General features: G+C 37.2%; 1 protein-coding gene across 1 annotated transcript in view; it reads left to right on the top strand.

Moving 5' to 3' along the window:
- Positions 1-13,875, top strand: part of LOC124605561 (arf-GAP with dual PH domain-containing protein 1-like) — a 131,896-nt gene that overhangs the window by 80,269 nt on the left and 37,752 nt on the right. The window contains exon 6 of the mRNA XM_047137326.1: positions 12,422-12,644. Coding sequence (XP_046993282.1) covers positions 12,422-12,644 — 223 coding nt within the window. The remainder of the gene's footprint in view (positions 1-12,421; positions 12,645-13,875) is intronic.

Genomic DNA, 13,875 nt, shown 5'->3' with positions numbered 1-13,875 from the left:
TTTATTATTAGACTGCCAAGCTGGACTAAAAAAAAGTTCTTAGTTTATAAAACCAAACTGGCCTTTAAAATCGTCATCTGAACTTCTTCTTCTTCTTCTTCTTCTTCTTCTTCTTCCTCTTTGTTGTCATCTTTGTCCTCTTCACATATAAGTTGGTCTTCATTGCCATCGAGAGAATTACTTATGTCGCACTTCTTGAAATATTTAACAATACTGTCTTCTCTCACTCTAGACCACAACTGTTTTATCCTCTGGTGAAACAGTCATCATTTTAAAGCTCCCTTCAGTGTGAATTCACATAGGGTTTCATCCATCATCCTTTTGTTCCATTCCTCTCTCATATACACTTTAAATGGTTTATTTATTGGACAGCAAGAGGTTGCAATTGTGAAGTATGTCTTTCCTGAATAACAGCAAGCTCTGTGTTTTCCTTTCTCAATTTCCCTTTTAAAAAAAAATTCAAATGACTACTAAACTGATCTAGCACAAGAAGAGAACTTTTCTTCAGTAAAGCACATCTTTTTCTCTCCGACATTCTGTTAATCAATAACTTATTAGCAGCCACTTCGATCCAACCCTTATCAAGTATGTGAACAACAACACCTGGCAGTGTTTTGCTCCTGAAAATGATCATTGGTTTACGTTTAATACTGTCAGCACAACATGAAAGGACAACAGTGTAGTGCATTTTTTCATGTCCGCTTGTTTTTATGATTACAATTTCAACACCTTTCGTGGCAGCAGTTCTGTTACTCAGCACATCAAATGTCATAGAATTTGCATCAATATTCACTTTTTGGCTTAGTTCTACACTGGTCTTCTTTCAGTGTTAAATAATAAAGCGACGGAAAGATAATATTTTCTCTTAACACTCTTGTGGCATTTTCTGAGATATTTTGGTTTTGGTTTCCATGCTAAGTCCATGATGATGCTTCATTAATCTGTAGCACCAACCAGCTCCACCCTTAAAGTCTGTTAAGTTCCACAGTAATGCTAGCTTATGAGCGTTTATTTGAACCATAAATTCCAGTGCCATTTTGACAGTGTCTTTGAATCAATTTCAGTATGTCATCTTCTAGTTTAGGCCATTTTGCATTCAGTCCTCTATTTGCACATTTAGTCGTCCTCATTTTTTTTTTCAGTTCTGCTGTACTAGCCTACCAATCATGAATGATTTCTTTCTGTTGGTGGAAGTCCGAAATGCTGCTCAGCTGCTCTGTTTCCATGTTCTTCTGCATATGCTATTACTTTTAATTTAAAGCCTGCATCATAGGAATAGTTTTTATTTTTTTCCATTATGAAACTAGCTGAAATGCTGCTCAGCTGCTCTGTTTCCATGTTCTTCTGCATATGCTATTACTTTTAATTTAAAGCCTGCATCATAGGAATAGTTTTTATTTTTTTCCATTATGAAACTAGCTGCTAACAAAAATATTGTAGCGTTACCGAGAACACAACTCACTTTCAAGTTCAGTGGCACCACAGACTGAAATGGTGCATCATAGGCTAGACAGTGTTCTGGGTTTGTGGTGGTTGGGTGAGAGGGAGGCAGTGTTAGGAAGCTTGTGAATCCCTGCAACTCATGTTCATCACATCAGTGAGCTGCTGCTGTCAGTTGAGTCCAGTGTTGCCAGATAGTGGTAGGTTTCCTGCAGCATCGAATATATGGCCATTTTTAAGACTGGCAGGAACTGCAAATCAAACACTGGACATTTTTATATTAATTTTGAGTATAAGACGCACCTTAATTTTGGAGGTAATTTTTCAAAGAAATAAAGTATTCTTATAGTCTGTAAAATACAGTAGACCAGAGTACACAGATTTACATAGATTCTATCTGTATGTGTTATCTGCCTTGGCATTATTAGTTACCGTTGCATTCCATGTAGTGTAACACATTTTGTGCAAAATAAAACTCGCCTGGCATGTTCTGCGGACTGTGCTGCAAGTGATTAATAAGGTGCACTGGAAGTGCCATATGAACTTTTGAAACACCATTTAGTTGGTTCTTGTGAAGTAGTGGGCTAGACAGTGAGAATGATCAGTTACATCTCCAGTTTGCAGATCTATGAAAGAGGGAATTGCATCAATGTAATGTGGCAACCTACCTTCCCTCATGCTTCTGCTCTATGTATCTCTGCCCTCCGCTCTGTAACATTCTTGGATCATAATTTATCCAATAATATGGCTCTACTGCACTTAGACATGATATTTATTAAATATTTGTTTTTAACCCACTTCATTTGAAGATAAACATTAATTTTATACTGTTAGAACAATATTTTTAATAGTCTGCAATTTTTTCATCTCTAGACTGTGGAAGCTATTAGTCATAGAGAAAAAATGAGTAAGACCTTTGTTTAAGGAAATTTAATGAAGTTGAATTTTATACTGGGAAACAGTTTTGCTAGAAGCTGTGGTTTTTTAGTTATTGGAGAAAAACATGAAAAAGATACGTTTAAACACATCCTCACCCCAAAGCTCATACCCACCAGTCAGGATTTTTAGTATTTTGTTCGTGATTCTCCCTTGTAGCACTCTGCAAGGATTTGTGACTACATGATTTTTCCTCCTAGATTTCTTTCATTGACTGGTCTATCAAAGTTGACAACAATGACCATTTTGTGGTTTGTCCTATTGTGCCCTCAGGAACTACTTATCAAATGAATTCAGTGTCTGGTTTTTTTGTCATTAGTCTACTGACTGGTTTGATGCGGCCCGCCACGAATTCCTTTTCTGTGCTAACCTCTTCATCTCAGAGTAGCACTTGCAACCTACATCCTCAATTATTTGCTTGACGTATTCCAACCTCTGTCTTCCCCTACAGTTTTTGCCCTCTACAGCTCCCTCTAGTACCATGGAAGTCATTCCCTCATGTCTTAGCAGATGTCCTATCATCCTGTCCCTTCTCCTTATCAGCGTTTTCCACATATTCCTTTCCTCTCCGATTCTGCGTAGAACCTCCTCATTCCTTACCCTACCAGTCCACCTAATTTTCAACATTCGTCTATAGCACCACATCTCAAATGCTTCGATTCTCTTCTGTTCCGGTTTTCCCACAGTCCATGTTTCACTACCATACAATGCTGTACTCCAGACGTACATCCTCAGAAATTTCTTCCTCAAATTAAGGCCGGTATTTGATATTAGTAGACTTCTCTTGGCCAGAAATGCCTTTTTTGCCATAGCGAGTCTGCTTTTGATGTCCTCCTTGCTCCGTCCTCATTCGTTATTTTACTACCTAGGTAGCAGAATTCCTTAACTTCGTGACCATCAATCCGGATGTTAAGTTTCTCGCTGTTCTCAGTTCTACGACTTCTCATTACCTTCGTCTTTCTCCGATTTACTCACAAACCATACTGTGTACTCATTAGACTGTTCATTCCGTTCAGCAGATCATTTAATTCTTCTTCACTTTCACTCAGGATAGCAATGTCATCAGACATCAGTGTCTGTTACGCAGAAGTATATGTGGTTTTAAAGCCACTATAACTTCAGAGATGTTTTGGAACTAGAAATTCCACATTCACTCAACGTCTTGAATGTCCTACAAGCCATCTAGTGCATGTAACTGACAAAGAAACAAATCAATATTTTGCAGAACTCTGTATCCTCCACCTTCTGAAACTGTAAACACAAGTTAGTGAGCGAGTGGAGCAGCAAAGGAGGCTATTAAGATACATATTCTGTCAAAATACATTGTTCTCATACATGCAGTAGCCTTGTTGTAGAGGTACAGGGCCTGTTGTTATTAGTCAAATTTTGGAAGTGAGGAACAGGAAACTACAGCAATGAAAACAACTATCTTGCTGTGGAAGAGTTCTATGTGCTACAGACACAAACTGCAGTACTGGTAACTTGCCTCTGGATTGGGCACTGCTTGTGACAAATGAATGCTTTTTCTGGCTCCATTTGTGAGTATAGTTTGATACGGTACAACAATCTCTGTGTTGTCTTTATAAAGAGTACAGGGAGGGTGCCAGATATGAGACACACTTTTGTAAACCCATTTCAAACACCTAGAAGTAAATGCAGTTATATTTTGTATCATGGTAATAATACCTTGCATTATTTAATTTTACCATACATTTATCATATTCACAATAATAAACACTCTTCCAATGTAATTATTAAATCTTCACAAACTATGCATTTCGTAGAAATAAGGTAGAGACTTCCTAATATGAGGTGGTGCTAATAATTTTTCTTACTACTATATAATGAAATATTCATACAGTTTTTACAGGCTCATTGGTTTCTGTTGTTCTTCACTCATTTCACACTACTCACATTTATTTTTATGACATTGCTGGTAAACAAAATTGTCTTCTGTGACACTGCAATATTCATGAGCCTAGTGATACAATTTTGTGCACTGTGCCCGTTTTTTCCCTGCGTTGTCGCCAAAAAATCGCCCTGTATAGAATAGACACTATGCGTCATCACCACTGCTGTCTGAATCACCACTCTCATCAAGATGACTTTGGATGCTGAGTCACTAGATGATTCTTCTGCTTTAGGTCAGTGTTTAGATGATGTCCAGTCTTCTCCCTGAATAACCTTTTGGCTGCTTTATTGTTAGCTGCAGCTGTTGATTTATTATTTTTATGTTCTTATAATTGCTTCACACAAGATGATGATGTTATTAACACAGGGGAGCACAAGTGTGATGTTAGACCTATTTGAATGGCCGGATCACAGGTGGCTTTGTGATCTGTGAAGAAGTCTGTGGAGTGGAGTGCTTGACCAGCATCACAATCACTAATTTTATTTTTGGTTTTGGCATCTCCTTCTTGATGAGGGTTAGCATGGTGATTAATTGAAAATTCATGCTGTCTAAAGATGCTTCTGTTGCACAGGATGAGACTTATTTTTGTGAAGGCATTCGCAGACGCTTTCATTGTAGACATAGTCCTCAAAAGATATCAGCTTTTATTATTTTATTTGTTAGATTGTTTTTTTATAAGTACTGTGTACTGATTGCTTTGAATTTGGTGAAACATTGATTAACTTATGAACAAAATACTGCCCTAACAGAAAGGTCCACAAAACATGTCAATTTCAATCATAGGACCAGTCAAGAGTAATCCCCATTTATGGTAATTTAATAAAATTAAAATAAACACAGTTGTCAATATTTTACTATAAAATGCTAAAATACTGTTATCTTATGGTATTATTGTATCAGTTATATATAACAAACTGCAAGAGATCGAGTTCCCCCAATATGTCACAGGTATCTTAATATGCAACACTATCGCATATGGTAACAATGTTTGTTAGAAAATGAACCTAACTGTCAATAATTATAAGTAATTCCATCAGAAATAACAACAAAAAGGAGTACAGTAATGTCCACTCACTTTTAAGCAGAAATATTTTCTTAGCACCAGTGTCACAAAAACCTCCAAACACTATACATTTTACAACAGCTTCTATGTATTCTGTCTCAGCAACGGTGTCCTATAGTCTTAGACATGCTTGAGATGTTTAAGAAACTCTTTTTCAGAGTTTAGCACCTACCATGAGCACAGTCGAGGAGCCTCGCATTAGGAAACTATCGTACAATAAGCGCCTTTCCTGTACACCCAGTTTCTACTAAGAAGACAGTCTGTCATTCGGGTAGGATTACTGTTTATGTTTTGGGCAGTAACACATGGTGAGCCAAGTGCTTACTAAATATTTGTTCATCCTCTGAGCTTTTACGTCTACATCTGCATCAGCATGATTATTCTGCAAATCACAATTGAGTGCCTGGCAGAGAATTCATCGAATTACCTTCTTCAAGCTATTTCTTATCATTCCTCTTTTGAACTGTGTGTGGGGAAAAATGAACGCATCTTTTTGTGCAAGTTCTAATTTCTCTTATTTTATTATGTTAATCATTTCTCCCAGTGTAGGTGGGTACCAACAAAATATTTTCATGCTGAGGAGAAATTTGGTAATTGACATTTCTTGAGAAGATGCTGCCACAATAGAAAATGTCTTTCCATGATTACCACCCCAATTCGCATATCATAGCCATGGCACTCTCTTCCTTATTTTGTGATAATGTAAAACTAACTGCCCTTCTTTGAATTTTTTCGATATCTTCTTTCAGTTCTGTCTGATGTGGATCCCACATTGTACAGTAAAACTCCACAAGAGGGTGGACAAGTATAGTGTAAGCAGTCTCTTCAGTAGACCTGTTGCATTTTCTAAGCGTTCTTCCCGTAAAGCACAGTCTTTGGTTTGCTTTCCCCATAACTTTATCTTCATGATGATTCCAATTTCAGTTATTTGTAATTGTAATACCTAAGTATTTAGTTGAATTTACAGCCTTCAGATTTGTGTGATTTGTTGTATATCCAAAATTTAGCACATCCTTTTTGGTACTTACATGGGTGATGTCACACTTTTCATTATTTAAAGCCAATTTCCACTTTTTACACCATGTACATATCTTGTCTAAATAATTTTGCAATTGGTTTTGATCATCTGATGGCTTTATGAGACAGTAAGTGACTGCATCATATGCAAACAATCAAAGAGGGCTGCTCAGACTGTCTCCTGAATCATTTATTTAGATCAGAAACAGCAGTGGGCCTGTAACACTATTTTGGGAAATGAGCAGATATTCTTCTTCTTTACTTCTTTTTTCTTCTGTTTTACTTGATGACTTCCTGTCATTCTGTTATCTGTTATTGTGAATTATGATCTGTCTACAGAAACATCATGAATCCAGTCGCACAATTGAGACAATACCCTATAGGCAAGCAATTCGAACACACACAGTATTTGGTGAGAATACTTAGTGTGGTCATCAAAGTAATTTTCAATAAGCTTCCAGTATCAGTTTATGTATTAAGATATGTTTATAGGATATAATAGAGGGAAACATTCCACGTGGGAAAAATATATCTAAAAACAAAGATGATGAGACTTACCAAACAAAAGCGCTGGCAGGTCGATAGACACACAAACAAACACAAACATACACACAAAATTCAAGCTTTCGCAACCAACGGTTGCTTCATCAGGAAAGAGGGAAGGAGAGGGAAAGACGAAAGGTTGTGGGTTTTAAGGGGGAGGGTAAGGAGTCATTCCAATCCCGGGAGCCGAAAGACTTGCCTTAGGGGGAAAAAAGGACAGGTATACACTCGCACACACACTCACACGTACACTCTGTGTATGTGCGGTTGGATATGGGTGTGTGTGCGAGTGTGTATACCTGTCCTTTTTTCCCCCTAAGGTAAGTCTTTCCGCTCCTGGGATTGGAATGACTTCTTACCCGCTCCCTTAAAACCCACAACCTTTTGTCTTTCCCTCTCCTTTCCTCTTTCCTGATGAAGCAACTGTTGGTTGCGAAAGCTTGAATTTTGTGTATATGTTTGTGTTTGTTTGTTTGTGTGTCTATCGACCTGCCAGCGCTTTCGTTTGGTAAGTCACATCATCTTTGTTTTTAGATATGTTTATAGGCTTTGATTTATTTTAATTTACTATGACTATTCTGCAGAAACATGACTATCCAAATACAAATTACTGAAGCTTTTAATTATAAGTGGTGTTTTGGCTTCCAATTATCCAAAGTTTTGATTTTGGGATTTAGTGACCCGTTACTGTTTATCTAAAGGTTATATACAGTGTGCTATAAGGAGTGGTCAGTACTCAGGTACATGATAGGAACAATCATTCGACTGAGCGAGGTGGCGCAGTGGTTAGACACTGGACTTGCATTCGGGAGGATGACGGTTCAATCCCGCGTCCGGCCATCCTGATTCGGGTTTTCCGTGATATCCCTAAATCGTTCCAGGCAAATGCCGGGATGGTTCCTTTGAAAGGGCACTGCCGACTTCCTTCCCCGTCTTTCCCTAATCCAATGAGACCGATGACCTCGCTATCTGGTCTCCTTCCCCAAAACAACCCAACCCAACAATCATTCAAAGTAAAAAAAGTCTTGTAAACATGAGCTCTAAAATGCATATCTTAAAAGCTGCAAGGTGTGATCAAAAAGTAATGGAAATTTTTGTTTTTCTTAAATAATCTTTATTTATTCATCATCATCATCATCAAGATCCACTTTGTCCCTTTCATAGTATACCCTATTAGATGTACTACACTTGTGCCTGCACTTTTTACAATCTCAGAAGAACTTCTGGAACTCACATTTGATTATGGTGTTCATTTCCTTCATCAGTTCTGTTTTTATCTCATCAGTGGTGGCAAAACTATGTCCTTTCATAGTTCTCTTTAGCCTTGGAAATAGAAAGAAGTCGCAGGGGTCCATGTCCGGCAAATATGGTGGCGGCAACATAAAGGTTTTGCTTTTTCCAAAAAGTAATCAATAACAACTGAGGTGTGAGCGCGAGCATTATTGTGTAGCAATTCCCATGAGTGATTTTGCACAATTCTGGTATTTTCTTCAGATTGCTTCACACAAATGACGTTTGGCTTCCAGGCAGTTTTCCTTATTGACTGTACAACCATAAGGCGGGAACTCGTGATCAACTATCCATGCCCAAAACATTTGAAAAAATTGTTTGGCATAAGCCAAAGGATATTCTGATATCATCAGTAATCTCTCTGATGGTGATTCGGTGTTCCCCAGAACAGTTTACTTATTCCACACTGTCGTAAGCAATTGATGTTCTACGATGTCCATGGCTGTCATCATCTCCGTCTTCTCGACCCTCTTTTAAAAGTTTACACCACTTGTAAACTCACGTCTTATTCATAGTAGATTCACCAGATGCCACAGTCAACATTTCGAATGTGGTGCTGCACTTTATTCCCTTTCTCAAGCAAAATTACATGCAAGTTCTTTGATCCATCTTTTTCGAAAGTAAAAATTCACTGAGAACTCAAAAAATATCTATAACCTTTTTGGCTATCAGCAGTAAACTAAATACTGAAAAAAACTGAAAATTCAAACATTAATCAGGAATGTGTACCAACAAGATAATTATTATTATTTTTTTTTTTTTTTTTTAAATCGGATCTTCAATGACCACAAGATTAAAAAAAGTCCTGTTACTTTTTTATCACATTTCGTATGCGCAATTCACCTTTGATGCTGTGGAACAAATCTCATCTGCTGCAAGCTCTTCGCTCTCCACAGTGTTTTGAGAGGTGGTAATATGGCGTATAGAAGAGTATGTGGTAGGGAAGAGGCGGCAAGGGAGCAAGAGATTTCAGATCCTGAAGGACAGCACATACACTGGCATTAAGAAGGAAGCACTGGATCGTATGAAGTGAAGATGCAAAGAACCTGCTAATATAGCAGAAAACTGATGATGATTATGAGTATGGACCGTAACAAGAAGAAAATGTCCAGTAAACAGGGCTTTATTGTGTGTACCTTAAGGGCTATGAGCACTTGTTCATCTTTGTTATTGTGAGACACGTCTCTTCTACTGAATAAGTGATCATATCTCTTAATGTATGCATTTTAGAGCTCATGTTCTGCAGACAACTTTTTCTTGTTTCGGTCCATACTACTGTCTCCCAAGATATGGAAAGCGAAGAGATCTGTTTCACAGTATCAAAGATGAGGAAGTGTTCATAGCTCTTAAGGTATGCATTTTAGAGCCCATGCTTACTAACTCTTTTGCTTTGAATGACTGTTTCTTTTCATATCCCTATTCCTCCTGTAGAATACAAGTAAAGTTCAATCTGCTGTTAAACTTTTACATGAGTTGATATGGTTGTTGTATTGATGTTAAAGGATTCATTATCATTGTCATTTCTGCACAATTGTACATAAATCCCTTAGTGACACTTGGTTCCTCATTGTGTGTTAATGGTGCTAGTAGATGCTTTCTACAATGGTAAGCATTCACGTCTGCATTTACAAGCAAAGGCATCATTCTAGTTCATGCTTGTTTTAGTTTTAGGCAAGTATTCAAAGAGAGCACTACCAAATTAGGACATCCCAGCTTTAAAACAGAGATATGTATTGGTTTCACCATAATCACTACATTTTTCTGATAATGGTAATGTCTGCAGTTGCTAGTAAGCATGGCGTTTCAACTCGAACTCTTGGTGACATAGCTCATAAAACAGCTGACCTTCCCAAGAACAGCTAATCGTGTCTGGTTTCAACAGCAGCGTAGTAGATTTATGTGGATTTTACACCGTATAATTATAGGTAAAATTATTGGAAAATGGAGGTGGGTTATGTAGGTGGAAAACATGAAAAGGTACAGCAGTTACAATAATAAAACGTTACTAGCACATGATGTAGCAGCTATTCCCTTTTTGTGAAGAATTCAAAGATTTGGAGGAGAAAGGGGTTACAACCTTGATCAACTATATAGTGATGATGAGATGGGCTTATATTTTAAAATGTTACTCTTCGAAACATTACTTTCACAAAAAGACAGGAGTGCTGTAGGTGCTTAAAAGAATAAACAGCAGTTGACTTTAATAGCATGTGATAAATCTGTTACACCAACAGCACTGGAAAAAATTGATCCTGAAAATACCTAGTCTACTACAAAAATATTCAAAGCACATGGAGTACATAGAGCTCCTTCATGATTTGTTTCGGGAGGACGTCGGTTCAATCCCGTCTCCGGCCATCCTGATTTAGGTTTTCCGTGATTTCCCTAAATCGTTTCAGGCAAATGCCAGGATGGTTCCTTTGAAAGGGCACGGCCGATTTCCTTCCCGATCCTTCCCTAACCCGAGCTTGCGCTCCGTCTCTAATGACCTCGTTGTCGACGGGACGTTAAACACTAACCACCACCACCACCACCACCACCGTGATTTGTTTCACAATGAGTTTATCGTAAGAGTTGAAAAATATTTCACACCTAAGTGCCAATGAAAGCTCTTTCTTTTTTGGACAGTGCCTTTCCTCACCCAGTGGAAACTCAGTGGAAAAATGGAAAATATTTGTGAAGTTGCTACCACTCAGTGTTAAAAGCCTAATCCAGTATGTGAGACAATAAAATATGTGATCTTATCATAGACTGTTCCTTCAAAAAGTGCCTCTGAATCACAGTGATGATGCATCTGTGCAAGAACATATACCTCCAGTATCAAGAATGCTATTGACTGCTTGGAGTACAGTTTGAGAAAATTCCATAAAATTATCATGGAATAACTTGTGCAGAATATTGATGATGATGATCCTGAGGATCTGGCAGCAGGTGGATAACCCATTTTCAAATTTAGCAAACTATATTCCCAAACTTAAAAATGCTGCTCACAAAGATGCCAACACCTGGACTCAGGTACAAAAATCCTGCTTAATGATGAGCTGGTAGAGACAGCCAAGAAAACTGTTGATGGCAAAACCCTGACAGACAAAGAGTCTTGATCATGATGAAAGTCTGCAGAGGAACTTATTTATTCAACAAAAGGTTTTGAAGCACTTGAAACTCCTTTGTAATTAGGAGAGCAGCATCTTCAGCCTTCATTTGTGTGCAAAAACTATGAAATGAAATGGTTTTGCAGCTCACCTGTCACGTTCTACACCCCCCCCCCCCCCCCCCCGCCCCCCCACACACACACACACAAGTAATAGATCACCAAGTTTTTAACTCAAAATGATTTTGTAATTTAAATCATCAAGGTTTTTAATCTACAATAATTATGTTTTTTTAATACTTTGAAGACAGCTACTCAGTAGAATTTTGGGCTTACAAAACCAGCCATTTGTGCCATTATTTAAAGTGTTACTGGCATGTATGTAATTTATATTTATTAAAAAGTAGTACATAGTAAACAAAGAATACACTTCAACAGTTATTTTTCGTGTTTACTTTAGTTCTTCGATAGGTTACAAATTTTAAAATAATGATGACAGAAAGTATAATTACCCTTCAGGGAAAAAAATAAAAATCACAAGGTGAGTTACTATGAAATTTCTTCCTCTTGAGCTTCCAAAATTTCTTTCTTACTCAATGAATGTGATATATTTGTAACAAAATTACAGCTGACTGCAAAAGCTAACAAGTTCATACATGAAATTATGTTAGTGCAATCACATATTGGCCCAACCATTTGTGACAGCAGCTGTTCAAGTTCACTGATGTTTCTTTTGAAATAATTCTAGAAATTGACAACAGAGGGCAGCACCTGTCAAGGGCAGGTAGCAAGATGTCCATACATTATAAGTTCAGTTTTCAAGCAATAGGTGGCTTGTGTCCAGAAAATCGTGACCTGAGTGGGTGTGGTCTTTCAGAAACAGCATTGTGTCCAAGTTATGTTCGGGTGTGGCCACCAAAGTGTTACTCTTGCTTATAATGTTGTATGTCTGTGTGTATGCATCAGTAGTTCATTATATAATTTAACAACTTATCTTTAGAACTATTTTTACTTGTTTGCAGCAGCTATTTATAGTGCTGCCTGAATTATTTGACTTTCTTTAGTAGATATTAAGATTTTTTAAACAGTTATTTGGAAATTAAAAAAAATGTAATCTGTTGAATTCTAGGATGCACATCCAAAAGGTGAGATATTCCTTGGGCATATGTTAGATGGCTATAGTGTGAGAGTGGGTGTTCCACCAGGTGCAAAGGACCTGAAATTTTCGTTCACCTTACGGACACCAGAACGAGCATATCATCTGTCTGCAGAAACTGAGGATGACAGAGATGAGTGGATACAAGTTATAACGAAGGTCTTGGAAAGGCACATGACTCCTCAAGATAGCTCAGGTATGCAATAATAGTTTAATTTAAATTTAATTGGCAAAATAATTTGTTCAATGCTGAAGTATTACAGCATGCACAGTCTTCAGTGTGACTTTTTAAAGTAAAATCCAAAATGCTTAATACTTTGTGTGATGCCTGCTTTATTTCATTGTTGATTGTCCTTGGTGTCGACGTACTGTGTTGCTATACTGGCTGAAAAATGGGGGGGGGGGGATAGTAAGTTCAACATTGACTACTTAAAATGATGTAGCCAACAGGTGCACATTTGCATTTCACAGTTCTTTACTTTCACTGTTCCCAACCCCCAATAATACACAGTTATTTGGCCAGCACACTATTGTTTAACTTCCGATAAGCCTCATTAATAGTTTGCAGGCAAACATCCACATACTGCTACAATAGCTTACTGTTGAACATCTACGAGCAATAAAAGCCTAACCACACATTACTCAGTTCTTCAAGAATAAAAAGGTACTATGGAACAGACACTGTCATTGTTTTAACACACAGCCTAATTGTGTTACACTTATTCCACAGTTCAGTGGATGCCTTGTTGTTGATCAAACCATTACAGGTTTCTCGTCTGAAATTCGGCCATGGACTGACAGTCTCGGGACCAAAAATTGGGCCCTTATATATATATCCTCACAATAATAGGCACTGAAACTACACATTGTTTGATGTTAAAGTTACAGAAATTACAATTAAAACTTAACTCATTAAATTAACTGAATACATCAAAAAATTGCATCTTATTAACAGTTTCTTCTACTACAAGAGTTAGGATGAATGATTTGTTTAAATGATGAAATTAACAGATATCGTTACGCAAAAAACACTTTTGACAAAACTGTTAATTACTTTGGAATTAATTAAGAGCTGGTGTTCTTAACATGTTTTTGAATCGAGCCAAATAGATCCTTCTAGAATACTATTGGTGGTTCTTCCACATGTTTATAATTATTACAGAATTTATATTTGTTTATGAGTCAACAATAGAATTTAAGTTACAAAACAATTACTGATTTCACCCTGTAACAAAAGATACTAACTACGAATAGTCAAAATAAATTAGAAAATCAGTTACATACAAAATTAGACCTGGTGTTACATTCTTTAAAACTGAGGGCCATCTTTCTCTTTTATGAAAATGCAGATTATACTCACATATGTTAATGGTAATTAGTTAAAAAAGAAAAAATGAATTTTAAGGAGGTAGATGGCAAAACAAGAA

This window comes from Schistocerca americana, chromosome 3 (genome assembly GCF_021461395.2).
Source record: "Schistocerca americana isolate TAMUIC-IGC-003095 chromosome 3, iqSchAmer2.1, whole genome shotgun sequence".
Taxonomy (NCBI): domain Eukaryota; kingdom Metazoa; phylum Arthropoda; class Insecta; order Orthoptera; family Acrididae; genus Schistocerca; species Schistocerca americana.
Note: the sequence above shows the minus strand (reverse complement) of the source record. Positions and strands in the feature narration are given on the sequence as shown.